Here is a 24853-nt window from a genome sequence, read left to right on the forward strand (position 1 = left end):
ATGATAAAACAGTCCACAATTCCATGACTAAATTAATGCCACCTCCATTAATCATTAGTGCCCCCACAGTATGAAAAAATACCTATAAGCTTAGTTAAGCTCTTTGTTCTATGGAATATTTAATACTAAAGTTTACAATAACTACTAAATGGCCTCATACATGTATTAGGGGTTGCTATGCACATAAGGAGTTCAAAAAACTTAATTTGGTCTTATCTTTTTTACTCAGATGAAAACAAATATAAAAGTTGTAACATAAAATCAGCCTCATTCTAAAATATCCATTTTCCCCATATTTTTATACATACAAGGGAAATAGCTACGTTATTATACATAACTCATAACAGTAAATTCTTTTGACAGTTAAGCTTTTTTAAGCATGTGAGATAATACAGCAGTAAGATATTCAATGTTTATAAATGATGAATTCTTAGTAGTTGGTTGGTTGGTTGGTTTTGAGACAGGGTCTCACTCTGTCACCCAAGCTGGAGTGCAGAGGCATGATCTTGGCTCATTGCAGCCTCCACCTCCTGGGTTCAAGTGATTCTCCTTCCTCAGCCACCCAAGTAGCTGGGATTATAGGCATGCACCACCTCACCCAGCTAATTTTTGTGTTTTTGGTAGAGACGGGATTTCACCATGTTGCCCAGGCTGGTCTCGAACATCTGAGCTCAAGTGATCCACTTGCCTCGGCCTTCCAAAGTGTTGGGATTACAGGCTGAGACACCACACCCAGGCAAATTCTTAGTAGTTTTTAATGGCTGCTGTTATAAATACTGGGTCACATATAAAGTGGGACCTGTAATTTTCTCTTTGAAAGTAAAAAATCATATCTAGCATAAAATTTCATCACAATGAATACGTAGTGACTGAGGAAAATGTCCCCATCATATTGAATGGGAACAGTCACAAAACAGGATGTACTATATGATTCCACCTGTTGAATGAGTATATAACACACAAATTATGTACAAATGTCTGAAAGGATTTCAGTCAGGTGCTAGCAGAGTTAAGATTATAGGTGTCTTTTGCATCTGCTTTCAGTTTAAATATATTTTCTTATTTTTCTAAAGTAAATATGTATTTTTATAAGAAAAATAAGTTACTTTTATGACTATTGTAAGTTATAGACTTGACAATTTAGACAAATTGTTTGTCTAAAGCTACAGAAAAACATCTTTTTTTTTCCTTCCCCTTGAGACAGAGTCTCACTCTGTCACCCAGGCTGGAGTGCAGTGGCGTGATCTCACTCACTGCAACCTCCGCCTCCCGGATTCAAGCAATTCTCCTGCTTCAGCCTCCTGAGTAGCTGGTATTACAGGCATGTGCCACCACGCCCTGCTAATTTTTGTGTTTTTAGTAAAGACAGAGTTTTGCCATGTTGGCCAGGCTGGTTTCAAACTCCTGACCTTAAGTGATCCACCCACCTTGGCCTCCCAAAAGTGCTGGCATTACAGGCGTGAGACACTGCACCTGGCCTACACCTTACACTTAAGACATGCGAAAGTCTAGCTCCTAGAAGAAATACATACATAAATAATACCCAAATTATATTATACTTTGATTAATACTTAAAAGGCCCCGTATATACTCCTAAATTTTCTCATTCAAGTAATTCTAAGTGTAAAACTAGCATTGTAGTTAAAAGCACAAAGGAGTCAGATGCTTGGGTTCAAGTCCTGACTCTGTCACTTATTATTTGTGAAACCCCTCATGGGTAAACCTCTCTGTGCCTCAAACTCCTCACCTGTGAAGTCAGGTAACAATAAAACTTATCACATAGAGTTTATTTGTTTTTTGATGTACAATAAGAATGCAAACTACATGGTCAGTGCTATTGAAGTATTAGCAATCACCAGTTTCACAATTAACCTAAAAAAGAGTCTTCAAATGTGAAGAAGACAGAAGCCACTATAGCTAGATCATTCTTCGGGTTATAAAATGGTGTTTCTGAATAATCTTGAAAATTCAGTCACATAAATATGTACACATATTAAGTGTGTATAATACAATGAATTTTTGCATATGCATACCTTTTTTAATGATACACAACCCAGATTAAGATATAAAACACTTCCAGGACACCAAAAGTTTCTTCACACACCTTACTCAGTAAACCCTCACCAAAGGGTGGTCTCTATTCTAATCTCTAACATCATAGATTAGTTTTATCTGCTTTTGAACTTCATAAAAATAGAATTGTGCAGTATGTACTCTTTGTGTCTGACTTATCTCTTGCAACACTGTGAGATTCATACATGTTTTATATTATTTTCCATAATGCACACATAGTTTTTTATTTACAAAGAAAAATATTATTTTTGCTATGGTCTGAATGTCTGCCAAAATGTGTTGAAACTTAATTCCCACTGTGGTGGTATTAAGAGGTGGGGCCTTTTGGAAACTGATTAAGTCATGAGGGCTTCACTTAGGCTCCTTTTTGCCCTTTCGCCTTCTGCCAGGTGAGGATGCAGCAAAAGGCCCTCACCAGACATGAACGCCAGAGCCTTGATCTTGGACTTTCCAGCCTCCAGAACTGGGAGAAATAAATTTGCTCTTCATAAATTTTCTTTATTTTGTTAGAGCAGCACGAATGGACTAAGGCACTTTTTTAGTGTACTTTGGGGCTGCATTCACCAACAAAGATAAAAGATTCATGCTGAATCAGCTACCTTCAGTGATGCCCAGTGATGAGTCCTTTCTGAGATAATCCTGGACATATCATCATTCATTTATATGAATGCTTTTTATTATCAGTACACTCACTGCAAATTTACAGGTAGAAATATGATGTTTTAAAAAGGTAAGGATGGACAATGAAGAGAAACTAGAATGACACTAAATGTCAATTACATGCTAGTCAATTTAAATGATCTCAAGTAACTTTTATAATTATGTGGAGAAAGAGACAATCACCCCAGTTTTGCCAAAGAGGCAACAAGTTCGAAGACTTTAAATAAGCAGCCCAAGGTCACACTATAAATAAGAGATTTATAATTCAAATTCAAGTCTGATGCCAAGAGCCTTACCATTACCCATTATGAATTACAGGAAATAATTAAACTTTTCTATACCTCAAGATATTTAAATCTATTTTTCAGAGCCTCAATAGTCCTTAAGCTTTCTTCATGTTGCTTTTCTTTAGCTGCCAAAAGGGACTTCAGCTTCTCTCTCTGAAATGAAACAGAATAGATAGAGTAAAATCACCCTGTGCTTGGAATTGGATTAAAAATGTGTTTTAGAAAACGTGAATTGGAATTACATTGAGGACTGGAGTTAATGAATTCTCCAACCTGGTGAACTTTAACTACTAATAGAGTTGATAATTTCTACAAATATACTAATGAAACATACAATATCTATAAATAAAATCATAAAAAATTCAAATCTCTGTTTTCAATCTTAATGTTTTCAGACATTTTCTTTATGTTTAGAATTTTATATTATTTTCAGGACAAGTTTCACAGGAAGTAAGACTTTCAGAGGCAATAACAACAAAATGCCTACAATAATCTATGCCACTACATTCAAAACATCCTTTTTCAGTCATGTATAGATTTTGAATTTCCCTTTAATAACCAGAAATAGAATCCTGGTCTCTATCTCAATTCAGGACTTAAACCTTTACTACTATATCATCTTCAATTCCTAAAACAATTTTAATGGTTTAAAATAAAATGTCATCCTACCTCGCTTTCCAGATCATCAGCAACCATAACTTCCTAAATTTAAAAAGAACACAAAATATTTTAATTCTTAAAAGCCTATTTTAAAAGGCATGAACTGGGAAAAGATATTTTAAAAAGACTGGCAAATGTCTTTAAGACTAGGGCCAAGGATATGAGAAGAAAATTATGTACAATTCTGTTGTATGAGTTGTCATTCATTCTTCTCACTACCCAGATTCAGAAGCACTTTTGATTCTCTTGAGAACCTATCAACCACCAAGTCCTACTTGTTCTTCGTCCTCATATCTTCTGTCTACTTTTTCCTCTCCAATCCCATGGCCCTAACTATAGTTAAGCCTTTTGCTTTTGCATATGTTCAATTTTAGGAAAATCTAACATAGATAGCAAGATATTAAAGTGATACGGAAAATTAGAATCACAAGGACACAGCTGTACCAATCACGCAGTTACTTCTTACTTTTGAAATGCAAATATCACATAAGATTTCACCTGTGGTAAGTCCTGTACATAATAAAATGTATATTTAAAGAGCAAACTGATTATACTAGATTTCATATGTATTCTATTTTCCCTCTAAAAAATGATTTATGGATATTTCTTGTATTTCCAATTTTTTTATACAACAAGGAATATATTACAGGTCACTGTTTCTGTGATTTTGCTCATCACAGTGTTCTCTGGAATGCCCTCTGATTCCCTCTTACTTCCTTCAAAATTCAACAGAAGTACCATCTCCCACGGGAAGTGCCCCCCTCAGAAGCGGCAGCCCACAATGATCTCTCCTCATTTCCCTGAACATTCTTTACACTGTCCTTACTTGTTAGCTTATGCTACTTTAAATGTAAAATTTCATGTAAAAATCCTGGTCCCCAGTAAGATATAACTCCTCTGAAGTGCAATGCGCTAATTTTACCTTCTTTAGCACAATCATTAACAATTTGCTATTGATGTAGTAAGACAGTTTTTTTATTTTTTATTATGCAGATTTATTTACCTCATTCAGCTGTAACTGTAAACCATTGACTTTATCCAAAAGTATTCTTTGTTCTTGCTGAATTTTTCTCAACCTCTCTTTCAAATCTTCATTTTCAATCTCCAAATCCTTAAATAATAAAGACAACAAGGTGCCAGGCCAATCTTAAAAGAGCAAATTCTTAAAGAAGAAATTTTTAAAAGCAGTTCACTACCACACAGGTGCATACATATGTAAAACACTAAGTACAAAAATACAATAATTTCAATGATATGCCAATGATTTAAAATCTACATATCAAAAATAATATAGAAAATTACTATCCTATAATAGCTAATAAATACAGGTATATACTACAAGAGGGCAAATCATCATAATTCCAATAAAGAAAAAATAAAAAGCATCTAGACACAGAAAAGAGCAAAAGAATATGCCATTTTAACTTTTGCTTAAGACCTCCCAAATTTATGAGACTCTTCTAATCCTTTTGTTGAAGTAATCATCATTTTCAGTGCTCTGGTAAAAGATAAAGGCTCAAATTTAAGGACATAGTTCATTTGCTTACACTACATAGTAAACTAAGAAAACCCAAATAAAATGCTTTTATTATACTGAAAACAGCTATTCAATTTATCATTTAACGGTGTTTCAGTCATAAAATTAATTATGGCTCCTTCCTCTAAAATAATCCTCATAATATTCTTTGGAAACTTTGACCAATATAAAAGCTAAAAAGTACTGTGTGGTTAGTTTAACAAAATTATTTTTCTCAATCAAAATAGAAAATACTTTAAGAAAAAATCAGATTTAATTTACATTAATGATCTTTTTAATACTATAATTAATTTTCTAAAATAAACACAAATGTATGGTTTACATCACAAAACAGACACATTTAAATCAGTTATATAAAGTTGCTTTTTCTAATATATATTAAAACAATACTTTCTACACCATACTTCTAGTGTTATATAATTAAATTTTATAATACTGGACTCAAACATTGATAACAAAAGTCAATTCTTTAAGAAGAGATTAGGTAGCCAGGTATGGTGGCTCATGCTTGTAATCTCAACACTTTGGGAGGCTGAGGCAGGTGGATCACCTGAGGTCAGGAGTTCAGACCAGCCTGGCCAACATGGTGAAACCCCGTCTCTACTAAAAATACAAAAATTAGCCGGGCATGGTGGCACATGCCTGTAATCCCAGCTACTAGAAGGGCTGAGGCAGGAAGATCACTTGAACCTGGGAGGCAGAGGTTGCAGTGAGCCGAGATGGTGCCACTGCACTCCAGCCTGGGCAACAAAGCCAGACCCTATCTCTAAATAAATAAATAAATAAATAGATAGAAGAGATTAGGCAAAAAAAAAGAGAATCACAAACAATTTTAACTAGCTTCCCTCTCTTTGCCCCACTCATTTCACCCACTCTCTTGCTTCTTCTCTTCTCTCTCAATCCCACTACAAATACCGGAATTGTTTTTAAAGGAAGACACCGTTATTTTTTTCTTTTTACCTGAATATTTTGATGCTCCCTCTGATGTGACTTCACATTTACTTCATCTTGCATGTGTGTCAAATTTCGCTTTGGTAAAATATAAGAAAACACAGGTCAGCAAGTGTAAGAATACAGAAAAGTATATTTTCCTCAATTGGCAATACACCCAGTTAGTGATTTTCAGTTTATCCAACATTAGCTGCACGTAACACAAGGTGGCAGTGTTTCTATTTAAAACTCCAAAATAGAAAGGACCTTTAAGACTATGTTTTAAATAAATCAAGTATAACTTATTTTAAAATACTAAATAATAACAAATGTTAAAATATTATTAAGGATTTATTTTAACTAAAGTCACAAAATTTTAAAAAGGAGAATTTGTAATAAATGCATAACAAAAGTTGGGCTATAAAGCACTGCATTGCCAACTACTCCTAAAATAACTCAATTTAAAAAAAAAAAAAGGAAGAGGAAGGGGAAGTCACATTAATTTGTAAAGACAATATGGAAATTATTTACTTCGCCGAGCACCACCAAAATAAAATATCAAGAGGTATGGTAAGGAAGAGACAGACAGTCCCTCTGACCCGAGCAATATAAAAAGGTCTTTAAATAACTTGGTTGGGTGTGTGTTCTGTTTTTGTAACTTACTGCTTTGAAACTTTATTCCAGCTTAGAGATTTGCTTTAACAAAAACACAACATAATTATTAAACAAGAGAATAACCCCCCTTTTAAAAAAACCAAAATGATCTTTAAATCTCCACAATAACTAATGTAGAAAGCTATTTATTTCTTCCTAATTAGGTTTAAAAAAAAAACTACTGCTTTAATTCTTCGAGATAATTTTCTCATGTTTTGTATTATTTGTTTACCTTTGCTTGATCAAGTTTTTAAACTATCATTCAAATGAGTCTGGATCTAGAACTAGAGGAACAACTCCCATTTTAAAAATATTCTATATCCACAATTTGACCCTAAGTATGTTTCCAGCCTCATTCCTTCTACCAAAGGACTGTTCTTCAAGTGGAATCTGACATCTTCTCACAGCTCACCTGATCATACCACTTTCATTCCCAGCCTTCACTTCAGAATCCTCACCCACTGCCTCCACTATATCCTAACTCAGACATACTAAATCAACCCCATCCTTTAATTAAGATCCATCTTCCTGACAAGCCTTGTTATTAGCACACTAAAAGAACCTCTCTTGCACCTCTGGCTCCACTTAGCAGCGATCTGATCACGTGCACCACTGATGCGGGTGCACACGTCCTGCCTTCTGCCATCTGGTAGTTACTGGTGGGTACATATCCAAAATCCTTATCATACAAGGTCCTTCTTAATCTAGCACTTTGTTACTTTAGCAGCCTCTTCTGCTCCCTCCACGATGGGCACATCGCTCCTCTCACACTTGTCTGCTGCTGCCCCACGAACATGTCTAACCTGCTCCCTTATCAGGGGCTGGGCACCTGCCCTTCCCTCAGCCTGTGAGGCTTCTCCCACAGACCTCCACCCACTCCCTCTTCATCCCTTAATTCTGTTTTGTTTTTCTTCATAGCATCTGCTACGATACTAAATATTCCTTTGCTTATTGTTCATCTCTCACTAAGCTAGGAGTTCCATAAGGGCAGAGACTTCATACACTACAATATTCCCAGCACTTAAAACAGTAGTTGGCATGTTGTAGATGTTCAGCAGATATCTGTGAACAAACAACTGAGTGAGTCTTACATTTGCAACTATACTGTAGGCTTCTTGAAAACAGAGATTACATGTGCCTTAGTATTTAAAAAAAATTCCTATTTACAGCACATATTTAGTAAGTGTATTCAATAAATGATGGAAACAGTAATTAGGAGCAGTGTGTCTTTCTGTTCCTCGTAGAATATTAACTCCTTGTATTCACCTCAATATTTCCTAGAGCACTGAGCAGAGAACAATTCCCATATTAATATTCAATAATTCTTTTTATTTTAAATATCTATATATTTCAGAAATCATTTTTCTCTGATTCTGTGTGAGACGGCTAGTACAGTCATAGCAGTGTACATTTTTTTTCACTCTACTCACACTTAGGTTATATGAGGCACAGGGAAGAAGGCTGGAACAGTTGCTCCAGATGGGAAAGTGTCAACAGACATGACCCATATATGAACATATTAATTCAGATGGATTGAAAAGGAAAACAAGCTTTAATGTAACTTTCATGATAAGTGCAGCAAACCACCATGGCACATGTATACTATGTAACAAACTGGCACATTCAGCACATGTATCCCAGAACTTAAAGTAAAATTTTTAAAAAATGTAGCTTTCAGATTCAGGTGAGAGGTAGAAAAATGACACAGGATGATGATCAGAATTGCTCAAGGTACCTGATTACCTTCTCTTCAGGGTTTGCAAATGCTTAGGTTCCTCTCACTAGAGAAAAGCTGAAAGCCTGGAAGGGAACAGTCAGCAGGAGAGGAAAGCTGCCTACACTAGATTTTGAGCCACGGTACTGTAAACCAACCCTGCTTACTTTAACACAAATAGATTAGCAGAAAACATAAGACATTTCACAAACCGGAACATCAAAACAGGGTTAAATAGTAATTTAATAACAAATGTAGTGCAAAGCATGAATTATTTCACGTGTTGTTATTCCGTAAAGTCCTCAATTAAATATACACAGAAAAAAAAGACTGAAGAAGAAATAAAAACGCTAACAGTGGCATTGAAATCACAGTATATAATCAGTTTAGAACTCTGTTTTCCTCATTTCTTATTACATTGAAAGATTTTCCCATAACAGTCAATATTTTGTCCTGTTATTAAGGGAGACTGGGGGAAACTGTCTATGATCTGCCAAGCTAAAGTTCATCATTTAGCAAGTTACAATGTCTCCTACTTGAAAAAGCTGAATGCTCATGGCCCCAATCAGGAGGCTATTTCTTTCCCACTGGATACCTTCATTGAAACTGAGATCTAATTTGTCTCAAGCTAAGTGATAGTATCTTGATAGGACCTCATGATCTAAGTACCCAGAATCTACATGGGCTTGATTAACTGAGAAGAGAGATAGAACACATTTAAACTCAGAATAGTTATGCTAACTATTAACTAGTTTTACTAAGCACTTTAAACTATACAATACATATAATTATTTAAAATTAAAATTAATATCTACCTGTTGCAAAGATGGTCCTTTCTTCCAAAGTTCTCTCCCTAAGATTTAGAGAAAGAGAAACAACAAAATGGCAGGTTAACTTGGGGTAGGTATGTATTCCCTAACTATACAATTGAGTCAGTATTAAATAAATAAACTTTAGAGTTTCCTCTAAAGCTTACAACTTTTTAGTTTTATTTCTAAAACATATGCTTAAAACAATAATGACATCTCACTTTTGCCTATCAAATTAGCAAATTTTCTATAACAATATTCAAGTAGGTAAGATTAAAGACTAAGGATGGGAGGCAGGTAAAAAATGGGAAATTTATTTAGGCTGGGTATGGTGGCTCACACCTGTAATCCCAGCACTTTGGGAGGCTGGGGCAGGAGGATCACTTGAGGCTAGGAGTTCAAGACCAGTCTGGGCAACATAGCAAGACCCCATCTCTACAAAAAAAATATAAAAAATTAGCTGGCCATGGTGGTACATGCCTGTAGTCCCAGCTACTCATGAGGCTGAGGTGGGAAGACAGCCTGAGCCCAGGAGTTTGAGATTGCAGTGAGCTATGATGGCACCACTATACTCTAGGCTGGGCAACAAAGGGAGACCCCATATCTAAAAAAAAAAGGAGGGGGAGAAAATTTAAAAAGCTCCTAAATTGGAAGGCAATTTGTCAACATAGACCAAAGGCTTAAAGAAATGTGCATGCCCTGAAACTCAGTGATTCAATTTCTAGGAACTGACCCTAAAGGGTAATAAAAATATACTAAAATATTTATGCATAAGGACAGTCACAACCTTTGTGTACTAATGAATAATTATAAATAGCTTAAACACTACATGTAGAAAACTGCTTTATTAAATGAAACTTAAATAAATGGAATCTCATACACCAATAAAAATCATACTATAGAAAAAGTATTTTTGAGGGAAAGGCCTTCAAAATAGGTCACATAAAAAAGTAAGCTACAATTCAGATTTACAGGTGAATTCAATTTAATGGGAAAAGACTAGAAGGATATTTCTCAAAATGTTAACAGAGGCTCCTCAGTGGTAATGAGTGACTAACTTTATTCATTGTGCTTTTCTGTATTTTCCTGTTTTTTAAAAAAAAAAACATAAAAAATCATGGCATAGGCATTTGATAAATATCAGCTGTTTTACATACATGTTTAAACAGTGATTCTTTAAAATTTTGTAAGTATAAAAAGTTGGGAGGTTCACCCCTCTTCATCAAAAAAAAAAAATTAGTAAAACACTTGTCTCTTCCTTCTCAGTTCTGAAGTTATTCCAGTGTCTTAGTGTTCACTGGATAAACTAGATTATATATGCAACACACGCTGCCTCAAAGCAAGTGACTATAATGTAAGTAAGCAAATCCATGTTGTAGAGGGAGATGAACCAATACTGTTTATCAGTAAGGAATGTTTTGCTTCTTATAAACTGTAGTTCTACTACCTAAGTCTTTTAAAAAGTGGCTCTTTGTTAATGTGGACTTTTCTAGTTACAGAAAACTGCTGATACCTTTGTTGGTATTTTCCGATGCAGTCTTCAACAAGGTTAGAATGTCCAGATTGTCACCAATTCTTGCATAGTAAGAACTATCATGGCCAAGCGCATCCAGCAAGCTTATATCAGCACCATTTTTAATTAAGACTTCTACTGCATCTCTGCAACCATATTCGCAACCTAGCATGAGGGCAGTTCTAAACGGAAAAATGGAAGAGCAAAAGACTGAGAAAACTCCAAGGAAATATTGCAGAAATATTCTGCCAGAGGCTCCCTTCTTGAAGAATAGACACTACTTTAAGAAGTCATGCCTGTTACAGATATAGATTTTACTTCATATTCATTGCATTTATAAAAACATTTGCTTTGTCTTCTATATCCTTATATCCTACCAAACCAACTTCATTTATTCCACTTCTTCAATGTCCTACAGGTAAATAATCACCACAAAAATTTTCCACAACTGATACTGTCACCCCATGCGCTCAAAACCCAACTTTTTCAGTCCCTTCATGAACTGAACCACATCATGCAAACCTCCCCTAAGAATCTCTTCTCCTCCAAGAGAAGTATCAGATTCCATTCCTGATGTTCCTGCTTAGAAGAACCTTGATTCTTCTACCTGGAGACCTTCACATCTTCAGACTACAACTAATGCCATGCAACATGGATCATTGCTTTATTCTATTGCAATAGAACCACTGGGACTCAAACATCTCACAGTACATCAGCAAATACTAATCATGCAACAAAATAATTGTCATGAAAATCTAGAAGGACCCTAGAAATTATTTTGTCTAATCTTCTATTTTTTAGGGTGGGGCTAACCAACACATAATGAAACGAAATGACATATCCTATATCTAACTCTGTCTTCAATTGTGAATATTGGATCTCTTAAGGAAACTGACTCTTGCCTTTTCTCGGCTATGTATGCTGTGTTTCTCATATTCCAGCCTTGTCCCCCAACTCCCCTGTAGTTGCTGATAAGAAATTCTGTACAAAACAGGCATTAACAAAGTTTTTGTTATTTAAAAAATGCTACATATAAAACAGGAAAAAAAGAAATGAATATAGAGTATTAGAAACTAAGGTTATAAATTATGTTGAAAACCATCTGCTATTTAGTCTATACAATATACACTGCCCTGCTTCATTGGCTTTTTGTGAACGCCCAATGAAAAAACATAGATAAAGTGCTTTGAAAAATGTAAGAGCTATAAAAAATATAAAGCACTGTATGTAGATCAACCAGATTACCCCTCTGTGATCCTAAAATTTAATTTAATTTGATTTTTTTTTTTTTTTTTTTTTTTTGAGACAAGAGTCTCACTCTGTTGCCAGTGCAGTGGCATGATCTCAGCTCACTGCAACCTCCGCCTCCTGGGTTCAAGTAATTCTCCTGCCTCAGCCTCCCGAGTAGCTGGGATTACAGGCACACACCACCACACCTGGCTGATTTTTGTATTTTTGGTAGAGATGTGGTTTCGCCACGTTGGCCAGGCTGGTCTTGAACTCCTGACCTCAAGTGATCCGCGCCCGGCTGTAAAATTTAATTTTAAAATCCAATTTTCTTCATCTTGCTTGGAATCAGATGATAGTATCCACAAAAACAAAGTAATATTAAAAAGCCACTTCTTAATCACATCATTTAATTGCTTAAGAATTTCCTCCTTTGAGATGCATAAAGAAAACAATTACAGCTATAAAATCTGACAACTAAAGACTATTTTTTATACTTTTATACTTCTAATAAACTACAAACAATAGAATACATGTTTGGAACAATAAAATTAAGTCAAAAGAAACCAAAATTTTTACTAGTAACTACAAAAATCCCAGAAATTTTAGTTTAATTTATTGTAATACTTGAAATTAAATGGAAGCGGTGTGTTTCAGATACTTTGTGACCACAAACTTCAGAATTGTAATACAACAAGCACCATGATACATTAGACCTACAGACAGAGATAGGGAGAATTCTGGATAGAAATTATTAGAGCACACCAACTAAAATAGTATCAAATACAGAAGCAAAAATAAAGCAAGGGACCTCTGCAGTACAGAAATTGACAGGTTCAGAGTAGGAGATGGCACTGTACCCTGGCAGAGTAAGGAGAGAAAACACCTTGAGAAAATCTATACTGACACATGTCAAGTTCCACAACACTCAAGAACCACTTTACTCAAAAGATTCACTAATGAAGAAGTAACTACAGATGTACTTTTTAAATTCTTCTCCTATGTATCTTACTTGCACCCATTTCATTAAAGAGTTTTTTAAGCTTAAAACACCTGGGATATAATTCCTCTCTCCTTCAGTTCTTTGACCCAAACATAAGGCCTAATCACTGCTTTTATTCACATTTACCCTGTCATCTTCCTCTATTTCCCTCTCCTTCTTTCTTCAGCAGACTCTGAAGAAAACTGACAAGTAGATGTTAATTCCAAGGAAAAGCAAGCCAGGGAAGGGGAGGCCCCACGGGAAAGAAAGGCCAAGTCAGAGAACAGAGCTGCTGCTTTGACTTGGCCTTTCCATCCCTGTGTATCCAGCTGGTATCTGGGAGCCATGATAAAAGAATTACCTGTTTTGTTTGTCTCTGGAATTAACATCCGCTCCTCTATCTATCAGCAGTTGACATATTGTTGGCCTACTCATCTGAGTAGCCAGAACAAGTGGTGTCCGCCCGTCCTAAGCAACAGGAAAAATAAAACAGCATTAAGACAACAGATCTCCCAAAATGTAGAAGTTAGAATACATGAGTTGAAATGAGAATAAACATAAACTAACTTACTACATCTTTGGCATTCACAGAGGCCCCATGGTCACAAAGCAGCTGTATGCTAGAAGGACAATCTGCCATTGCTTTAAGGAACAAAAGAAAATGATAAATGGTGAACATCTGTTGGTAAGACACATGGTGTTTTTCTAGGTCCATATAAGGAATAAGTTCTTCAATTTCTAAATTACCAAGCTTCACATCCTTCACTCTTAGTTTAGCACTATAAGCATAAATTTTTCATCTAAAAATGGATTAGACAAGATCATATTATAAATTGTCTACAATTTATTAGGACCAAGGAATAACGTCAACCTTGTAGAAGACAAGAACACACTACTATTCTAAGGATAAGCACAGATACTAAAAATCAAAGTTAAATTTTGTACTTACAGTATATTTTTAAACATGGCTATAACTGACTTGATCCTTGAAGTGTTGGCTCAGTTTTTTTAAAGAATCATATCCATTTTTTACAGAATAGTCACAGTAAGTAAAGTATGAATCATACAATTCATATTTCTCATAAAAGCAGAGATTGCAATGTCCACCTTTATGCAAAGTAAGGTCATTTTGCTAATAATTATAAAATCACATTATGCTTCTTTAACACTATAGTTCATATTTATATTAGGAAAAATTATTGTTAAATTCATAAAGTAGGATTATGTTCACAATCCCCATGAATTTTTTAAGCCTTATGAGTTGACATAAATTATAAGCACAAAAAGTACTGACAAAGTGAGCATTCTTTTTTTATTGGTGAAATAATAGAATTAAACCAAACATGAGAAAATCAAGTAAATTTTCACTTTTCGTCTCTAATCCAGCAAATCTTTTATATAAAATGTTTAATCAGCTTTAAGAAAAAGATAAACTGAACCTGAAAACATTAATTCAGGAACTGTAAAGTTAGCGACCCTTTAGGTCCAATTATAAATGAGAATTTTAAAATGTAAAGCATAATAAATTCCAGAGTTTACACATAACTAGACCATGAAGAACCGCTTAAAGCCAAAAAGAGAAAACTGCATACCACCCAGAAATCCTGGACTTGGAGCTAGATGAAGTAAATGAGTTTGTTTATATATCCTCTCCTTTGGGAGTATATGGGAAGTAGGGGCTTTGGAGATATTTGGAAGGCCAGAGAGTTGAACTGTAGCAGAAAATGCAGTATTTTACCAAAATTTGTTCTCCTCTTCTACTATAGAGTAGGTTTCAGAATATGACTAGTCACCTAGAGAGTTTATTTCTGAGCCTCCCTTGCAGATAAATATAGCCAATTGATTTTGCTCCTATCAGTAGAATATGAATGGAGAATAATCTACTACTTCCAAGTCTGAGCTCTAGACTTTGGGCATGTATTCCACTAGGCTCTCTCCTCCTTCCTGCTAGCTAGAATACGGCTACGACCACAACTCTGCTTCAACCTTGCAGTTAAGGAAGATACTCAGAGGTAAGTGGAGAAACAAGATAGAAAGAATTCAGTTTTAAAATGACCGTGAGTGACCTGTCAATAAATATCACTGAACAATTTTTTTAATAAGCAGCTGATATCGGAGTTCTTTTGTTATAGCAACTTAGTTTCCATCCTAGCTAATGCATCTAACTAATAAATATTAAGATTTCAATTGGTCAAGTTGTACCAGTTTTTAAAGCAGGGATAATAAAATATATGGTTAACTCACAGGGGTCATTGTGAGGCTCAAATGATAATGGAAAAATGCTTTGGAAATACAGCAATACCCTTCTATATTAAAAAAAGAAATGTATTGTGTAAGAAATTATCATATAAACAAAATACAAAAAGCAAAATTTTTAAAAATTAAGGTATAAAATTTTGAAGGAAATTTGAAGTATAATATGTCTTCAGTGCAGACCACCTTAATCTACTGCATATATTCCATATACATGAAAAGAGAAAGTAGACTGTTTTTTTTCCTTTGGCCTTAAATGTAGGAATATCAGACTTAGCAAGAGGTCAGGCTATCTTACATTCCAAAAATACCTAAATATATAACTTTTTTCAAAGTACTTTCTTTAAGACACCTAAAGAATAATGCAAATAAATTTAGACACACAAGTATAATAAAATCTCTAAAAATCAGTATAAATCTCTTTTAAAATATAGCACATTACAGTGATGTGAAATTCAGCACTGACATCCGTAAAGGAAAACAACTACCACCATTAATTAAGAAATTATTATGTGCCAGGCACTACTTATGATCTGATTATACTTATTAATACTACTTATTGCAGTAGTAGTATTAACTTCATTTTGCAAATGAGAAAAAAGAGGTTCAGACATGTTAATTAGGTAAACATAGTTTAAGGAAAGTCTTCTTCCCATTTCTCCAATTCCCAAAGATATGAAACACACACACACACACACACACACACACACACACACACACACTCTCTGTTTCTCACACACATACACACACACACACAGCTTGGAGCTCCTTGTGAGCAGGATTATAGTTTATCTACCTTTGTACCTTTAGTATCTAGCAAGCTGACTGGCCTGTAAATACTGACTGAATGAATCTTTTTTAAGTGGTATAATCTAATAAATTTCTAATTTGTGCAAATGGGTTTTTAATATTCTTTGTTTCTCCATGAATTATATAAATATCTATGTGTTAAAACCCTGAAATTAATTCAAATGACTAGACATTTTAACAAATATTTGTATCCAAGGGAAACCTCTGCTCACCTGCATCGTGAAGTGCAGTTCTTCCCTGCAGGTCTGCATGCTCAGTGGGACAATTGTACTGTTAAAGTAAAGAAAACTTAGTAAAGTAGGAGAGTTTTATTTTAAAATTAGATATCCAGACTCAGATGCTACAGCTGTTATTTAATCTTAAAATATTCCACTTATCAAAGAAGCTAAAGACTATCAGACAATCCATGAAATATTCTGACATGGAACAAATACAGTAACATTATATAACTAAATTAACAATATTTCACCAAACAGGAAACATATGGTACATTATAATGAATGGCATGAAATACAGGAAAATATGTATTGTTTGGGTTTTTTTTTCACCAAGAATTAAAACTTGAGATACTCAATCAGAAAAGCAAGTGAGTTCTGCTATGAAACTTAGTGAATATGTTTATAAAAATGTATGACTGAAATCTTTGATGGGAACTTTAGCCAACTAGTTAGAATGTTGTGGTTACCTAATTAAAAATGTAATAATATTATGTAGTATAAGTTATCTGTGTTTGTATAGAAATATACAGATCCTATGTTGTATTACTTTATCTTCCACGATAGTCTAGACAACAGAAAATTCCAACCTTCAGCTATGTCAACAGGAAGGTCAAGCCTTTGTTATTTATTTTTAATACACTGAGTTATGCAATTCACTTCCCTCAGAGTTTTTGCTCTTTATTGTTCACATTCCTTCACAAATGATGGAAAAAATATGTAAGCTCATAGTCAAAGTTAGTTTACTATTCTCTTTGATCTAAAATTCCAAAAACACATTAAAAATACATCTATGATTTGTTGTCAAAATAATAAAGCTAAAGTATTAACCACTTCCACTACCTGTAGAAGTTTTTGTAGGCACAACGCATGTCCATATTTAGCAGCCAAGTGAAGAGCATTTCTCCCTATAAAAAATTTAAGATACATGTGAAGGATTATTTTCTTCATATGTAAATTGAGGATTTTTATAGAAATATGGTTCTTTTTTTCCAAAACTAGTTGACAACATACTTAATCTGTAAGTATACTTTCAGTTTCCAAAGATGTTTCATCTAGCTTGATATTTTAGTAAGAGATGACATACGTACCAAAACAATGAAGGTAGAAAGAAAAACTAATTATACAAATCTATAACAAGCAGGAACTTTGTTGTATTCACTACTATATCCCCAGCATGTAGAACAGTACCTAAAACACAGCAGATAATTAAATACTGGCACAGACAAAAGGGAAAGGAGAGAAAGACAACAAGGAAAGAAGAGAGAGAAAGAAATACTGAGATTTCACATTACATTTCCAAATAGGCAGTGTGGACACTGAAAATTGAGAAAGTTAAGAAGCGTAAGGCATAGAAAGGGTATTCCTTAACTGATTTTTCATGCTTTGGCTACAATTCAAGGTTTATTATGTAATTGTATCTCTGAAAATCAGACAACTCGTGCAAATATAATTTGTATAAAATGTGCATTTTAAAGGAAATGCCAAAGGGGGTAGTAGGAGGAGAGGTTACCAGGTAATCTGAAAGGTTAATTCTGAATACCAGAAAAGAAACTTGTAGGAACTATTTACCTCCCAACCCTATTTTTCCTAATTATATTTCTTTATACAAACACCTCTTGGATGGTGAAAGATATAAGGATTTAACCAGGCTATTCCAACTTCTAATACTTAATGCTCTTAATTTCCCTCTAATCTCACAAACTTCTTTTCTTTTCAATTTATTCTTTTAGAGACAAGGTTTCACTCTGTCACGCAGGCTAGTGTGCAGCCTCATAGCTCAGTAGAGCCTCGAATGCCTGGGCTCAAGCAATCCTCACAGCTCAGCTTCCAGAATAACTGGGACTATAGGCTCGTGCCACCATGAGCGGCTAATTTGTTTTATTTTGTGTAGAGACAGAGTCTCACTGTATTGCCCAAACTGGTCTTGAACTCCTGGCCTCAAGCAATCCTGCTGTTTTGGTCTCCCAAAGTAATAGGATTACAAGCATGAGACATCACACTTGGCCACAAACTTCTTAAAATATAATTTGGGGGCCGGACACAGGGGCTCACATCTGTAATCCCAGCACTTTGAGAGGACTAGGCAGGTGTATTTCTTGAGCCCGGGAGTTTTGAGACCGGCCTGGGCAACATAGTGAAATCCCTTCTCTACAAAACATATAAAAGTTAGTCAGGTGTGGTAGTGTATGCCTGTAGTCCCAGCTACTCAGGAGGCTGAGGGCAGAGGATCACTTAAGCACAGGAGGTCAAGGCTGCAGTAGCCATGATTATGCCACCACACTCTAGCCTAAGTGACAGAGCGAAATCCTGTCAGAAAAAAACAAAAACAAAAACACCATAATTTGATTTCACAAGTAGACCTTTCTGCTAGAAGAGTAATTTATGTTTTATTCATCTTGGAGGGATAAATAAATTGGCTTTCAACTCTCTGGTCACTTCCATGTAGCTGACTAACCAGGTTGCAGAACAAAACATAGTGAGTCCAGGTCTTTCAGGTTTTTCAATAAGTACAGATACAATATATTCAACCACACCCAAACATCCTCTAATTACAAGTCAATCAGATGTGATCATTTCAAATTTCAATTTGCTCCTGTTCATGGACAAGTGTCCTAGAAACATTTCACATTGTGAAAAGTGACTAAAATAACTGTCATTTACATATAAAGTAAGAGACAGCATGGAGTGGAGATGGTAGGGTTAGGCACAGTGGCAACAGTACCTGGTGTTCAACAAAATGCTACAGAAACTTGGTCACATAAAAATGTCAGGTCAGGGATAAGGAGATATCAAATCTAGCCACTTGAGATACGGCAGCAAAAAATCAAGGAAACACCAGATCTAAAGCACACCAACATAAATTACAACACAGGTGCATACCTGGTAAGACCTAAGTAACAAGTATCTCAAAACTGCACTAATTTGAAATCTGGTCATTTTAAATACACTTTTATATTAAACAGCACTTAAGATAATACACGTAAAGATGTGTATTCACATTGTTCAGATATCTACATCTGGATTGTAACAGACATTATAGCAATTGAGAAAAGACCCTTGTATTCAATAAAGGACAACTCTAGGGACAAACATAATAAAACATATCAAATGAAAATATAAATAGCAGCAAAAACAAAAGACAGAAGAGTTAAACACGGTATGTTGGGGTGCAATATATGAAATAATTGCTGAGCTGGGGGAAGCATTTGAGCTTGATCTGCAACGAAAGAAAGCAGGCAGAAGTCACTAGATTAGCCACTAGGCAAAATGTCCAGAGCAGAAAGAATACAGACAAAAACAAGAAAGATACTTGTTTGAATTGGAATCCACACAATAAATAAAGTCTTAAGAGCTCTGAAGAGGTATGGTTAGTCCAAAATTTCTAAAAATAAATATTCTTCTACATCAATGGAAAGCATATATAAGCAATAAACACATTTCTTTGTTCACTCAGAGGTAGCAGATAAATTGAATTTGGTCTTCTTAGAATCTGATGTATTCTTCAGTAAAGATTTACGTCACTAATTCAATTGTGATCTGTCTCCCTCTCCCTCCCTTCCATTTCTAAACACAATGCTGGGTAACACTAATGTATTTATTTGCTCGTACATGGAATCACAGGATAAAAAATTGTAAACACTAACAAACAAAAGCCTTTCAGTTCTGGGTCAACTCCTGTATTTAATAGAAAAACAAAGTAGAACTGCAAAGAACTAAGCTGTCAACAGTCCCAGAGAAGTGAGAATGTTTATCCTGATAGATAGAAAACTAGCATTCTCATGGAACAAAAGAGATAGTTACATTCAAATACTTAAAGGTCTACCTTTGATGTACAAACTTCTTTGATGTACAAACCTTTGTTGTAAGATTTTAAAGGACAGACAAAGGTAGAAATAAGTGTAAGCAGAAAACTGAGTGAGAAATATATTTCGATTCTCTATAAAAAATGATTTTTTATAAATATAGCTAGGCACAGAATGGGTTCCTTATGAGGCATAATGGTTAAGAATACAGATTCTGACTGCGACTTAGCTACTGAAGGGCCTTGGGCCAAGTTACTTAACAGCTCAGGGCCTCAGAACTTCTCTGAGTTCTGAGAGAATAAAATGAATGAGAATAAAATGAATGGGTAAAGTGCTTAGAAGAATAGCTATTAAATGTTATATACATGTCAGCTATTCTTGTTATTATTGTTGTCTTTGATGATAATGTTGTTATGTGGCAGTTAGTTCTCCATCACAAGAAACATCCAACCAAAAGCCAAATGGTCCCTAATGGTTCTTCAAAATCTGAGATTCTAGGATTCTGTAACACTACTAGGACCTGCACTAGAATTCAGGTCTCCAACTGCTCGTCAGTAAAGGAATCCCTTCTCCCAAACTCCCTATACTTGACCTCTCCCACAATACCTCAGAAGTAAACTCTTTCTCAACTATTTAAAAACAGAAAATTGAGGACATCTCTCTTTATATCACATTTAGGTCTGAATAAAAATGTTAGCAGTGGACAATGTTTGTTTTCGCTTTATGTTTTATAATTAACTATGGAGGCAAACATACCTGCAGTGTCGCTGGTTGTAATATCAACTCCATGTATAAGGATGGCATTCAAACACTCAAGATTCCCCTTTGAGGCCACAACGTGGAAGCTAAACAAAAAAAAAAAAATTTGTTGTGCTAAGGAAACGACCAAAGGTCACCTTAAATGTTACATTAATGTCACCCTTTATTCAACACACACACACGCACACAAACACACACACATGTTTTAAAGGCTACATTAGAACACCTATATATTTAATTAAAATTAAAAAAAGAAACCTATCTCATTTACATAAGGGGTCAATACTTCCTAGAAATACCTGCTTAGAGCCAATGAAACATACTAACGTGCAAAAGCCTTAATAAGAGAAAGTTCATACTATAATATCATTAACTCTAAAGTTTATAGCAAAAGCATTGCTGCTTGGATCTTAATAAATGCACTGAAAATTTTCTATCAGATTATTTTATTTAGTTTCAAATAGTTTCATTATTTTATTTAGTTTAGCAGAATGCTGAGGCCAAAGACAGATCCAAACACTTACCTCTTCTCTTTAGAATTATCAAACTAAACCTGACTTAGAAAAGCCTTCAAAACAACAAGCTAAACTACCCTTAAAATCACAAAAGAATCAGCGCTTTCTTGCAAAACATTACTAATTACCAACTACCAACTAATTCTTCCTTTTGTTCAAAGGCCTGGGCTTGTATGATTGGCTGAAGTTTCACATGAACAGGAATAACTGAATAAGTTTCCTACTAAGGTAAGTTAAAGTTAAAAAACTAACTTTAAGCCATCAAGTATTCAAAATGCTAGTTAACAATATTTCATTATTTATTTGGTCATCTAATATTTTATTAATCAACAAACATTATAGAAATATTTTGTGTGCAATGAGAACTGACATCCTGTAAATCTATGAATTATGCTGAGTTTAACAAAAAGAACTGCCACTGACATTGAATATTACTCTATGAATCCAAACTGGTAAATACAATAGTTGTTGGCAAAGGATGTTGAACTCAAGTAGAAATAGAACTGAGGCCTTAAGTAAGTGTAATAACCATTCTAGAGATGCCAGGAAACAAAAAATGTGAAAGTGCTCAGCAAGTGCCAGGATACAGATACACTCTTGTAGCCCACTCTCAGCAGAGGTCTTCCCTGACCACACCATTAAAATTTTTTACATTTCCCCATTCATCAAAACCTTAGTACTCCTAGTTCCCCCAATCCCTGCCTTTATTATTCTATATAGGATTTAATAATTTGTAACAGAATAAATTCATTACTTTCTTTATAGTCTATCAATCTCTTCCCACTCAACTATAAACTCAATGAAAGCAGGGATTTTTGTCTAGTTTTGCTTCCTATTACATCCCCCAAACCACTAACAGTGCCAGTCAAATGACAAACCCTCAAATATTTGAATAACTGCATGCTTGGAGACAAAATCTGAAGATAGCTTACAAATTCGTTTCCAAATATTACAAGACTCAGTCTTGCGACGCTATTAATATTACAATGGATATAAATGCAAACTATAGACAAAGCACTACCAAGTAAAGCAGGTTTGTGTACAATCCGAATTAGAAAGCTGTTTCTGGTAAAAGGAATATAGGATTCTTAAGAGTCAGGTAAGTTCTCCTTCTACTAAATTAAATCACTATAAGGCTGAGTATCTCTGCCTTATAATCTCTCTGCCACAATGAAACTGGGAATTATACTATGCAATGCACCATTAGAACCTTTTGAAGAATGCTAATTTCCTTTAGCAAAGGTAGTCTCCCAACAATCTTAGAGATATCATTGTTTAGTTGTTTGCTTGTTTTCATTTCTTAGCTCACAAAATGTGGAAGACCTCTTTCTTCAAAAGAGATCAACATTATAATGATGATGTACAAAAGGGCAGAAATCACAACAAATCTACAATGCATTAGTAATGCTGATGTGCTATAAATAGATGTGCTTTGGAAAGAAGATATATCAATCATTGAAACATGCAAATAATTGTATAGGAAATTTGAAAAATTGCTTTATAAAAAATACCATTTTGCAATTTAAAAATCAACTCTATGTTTAAAAACAAGACATGGACTTCTATAACATGTCTTGTTTTAAAAACAAGACATGGACTTCTATAACAGGAGATATATGTAACTTGGACAAATGTTACTACTGAGGACAACTAGAAAAGCTGTAAAAAATATGAGACATATGCTTAAAGGTGTCAGTGAGCTAACAAAATAGTAAAAAGTTACTAGGCCAGGATGCAAGGTAGGAAGAAGGCCCAGAGAAGTGAGCTCAGTATTTCAGGCCACTTTTTCCCTGGGAACATTTGCTGATTCCAGAGAAACAGGAGACTGAACGGCACTTTGACAGCCTTGAGGAAATGGGGAGACACAAACTGGAGTCCACTGTTCTCCAAGTAGCAATGGAATCCTTGGTGAACCTTCCCCATCTTGGATTGGGCCCTAGAAGGGCTGTACCTTAGGAGAGAGGCAAACAAAAGAAAACAGATCCTTGTGGTAACTATGGCTAGGCTTCAAATATTTTATTTTTGAAACCAAATTGAGCTCAAGAAGCACATGTTCTTTTGTCTTAAATTTAGAAATAAATTTCAAAATTAAAAACAATCATTTGAAACAAATTGTTTTTGTAATTGTAAATACAGAAAATATATTTGTAACATGTCCCACGCTTGACTAAATACAACATGCTTTAATTAAGAATACAGTTTGTGTGTGAGTAAAAAAAGGGAAATACTTTATTCTATGAATCCTAGAAAGAATTCTACTCTTGGCCGGGCGCAGTGGCTCACGCCTGTAATCCCAGTACTTTGGGAGGCAGAGGTGGGCAGATCACCTGAGGTCAGGAGTCCAAGACCAGCCTGACCAACATGAAGAAACCCCGTTTCTGCTAAAAATACAAAATTAGCCAGGGGTGGTGGTGCATTCCTGTAATCCCAGCTACTCAGGAGGCTGAGGCAGGAGAATCACTTGAACCCGGGAGGCAGAGGTTGCAGTGAGCCGGGATTGCGCCATTGCACACCAGCCTGGGCAACAAGAGTGAAACTCCATCTCAAAAAAATAAAAAAATAAAAAAAAATTCTACTCTCTACGATGAAAACTTCAAGACTAACAGTCCTCAAATATTTCAAAAACTAAAGTTCACAGTTCATCAAATTACACCATTATAGCTGACTATTTAATGTCACTCAAAATTGAACCTTATATCAAGAACTCCAAACAAAAACTCAAGCCACCATTCACTCAAAACATTCAAAGTATGAATGGGCAGAACTGATTTCACTGATGTAGGTTTCACTGAAAAGTTTCATCCCAAAAAAGATTCACTTCATCTTTTAACATCTTAGCATTTGAGAAAAAAGAAACATGAAGAGTAATATCACTTTTGGATATTAAATTTTCACAATTTATACTGTGAGCCCTATAAATAGCTTAAAATTCAGTAATGGGGCAAGATTCAAAATAACCAGTGTTTCCACAGCTATCAAACTGCTACTTGATAAAAGTGAGACATTATGAACTTGAAACTTTTCCAACTTTATTGCTCTTAAAAACTACTTAATTTATAGTCCTGCTTTGTTATCTTTACTATATTTAATATATAAGCATTCCAAGGCAGTGACCCACATCACACATTAACTATTCACTTCCTAATATTCATTTCTATATTTAGTATCTGGTTTCCAGTTATAACATGCTGAATAAATTCATGCAAGTAAAGACTGAGAAGAATTTTAGGAAATGAGACTTTTCACCTCTAACTTTGAAAGGGTTCCCAGATAAAGTTTTAAATGCTATAAGTATAGAGGGTCATAACAGACACTAGATCTACCCTTTAACCCAACTGCTCCCCACCCACAACAAGAAGGAAAATAATGAAGATTTGAGACGAGGAAGGGGAGAAGACAGACACATCGTTCATAAGCATATATACAAGCCAGCAGTTCTCCTCAGTAAC

At 34.9% G+C, this 24853-nt stretch overlaps 1 protein-coding gene across 3 annotated transcripts in view; it reads right to left on the reverse strand.

Moving 5' to 3' along the window:
- The window catches only part of UACA (uveal autoantigen with coiled-coil domains and ankyrin repeats), a 98347-nt gene that overhangs the window by 16489 nt on the left and 57005 nt on the right, over positions 1 to 24853 (reverse strand). For all 3 annotated transcript variants that reach the window (XM_009249981.4, XM_002825614.5, XM_002825616.5), the window contains exons 3-13: positions 20887 to 20975; positions 17168 to 17232; positions 16322 to 16379; positions 13618 to 13688; positions 13408 to 13514; positions 10838 to 11019; positions 9331 to 9368; positions 6178 to 6246; positions 4684 to 4791; positions 3690 to 3722; positions 3075 to 3173 (exon numbers count right to left, since the gene is read on the reverse strand). In XM_009249981.4, the coding sequence (XP_009248256.4) occupies positions 3075 to 3173; positions 3690 to 3722; positions 4684 to 4791; positions 6178 to 6246; positions 9331 to 9368; positions 10838 to 11019; positions 13408 to 13514; positions 13618 to 13688; positions 16322 to 16379; positions 17168 to 17232; positions 20887 to 20975 (919 nt within the window). The remainder of the gene's footprint in view (positions 1 to 3074; positions 3174 to 3689; positions 3723 to 4683; positions 4792 to 6177; positions 6247 to 9330; positions 9369 to 10837; positions 11020 to 13407; positions 13515 to 13617; positions 13689 to 16321; positions 16380 to 17167; positions 17233 to 20886; positions 20976 to 24853) is intronic.

The sequence above is a fragment of the Pongo abelii genome, chromosome 16 (assembly GCF_028885655.2).
Source record: "Pongo abelii isolate AG06213 chromosome 16, NHGRI_mPonAbe1-v2.0_pri, whole genome shotgun sequence".
NCBI lineage: Eukaryota > Metazoa > Chordata > Mammalia > Primates > Hominidae > Pongo > Pongo abelii.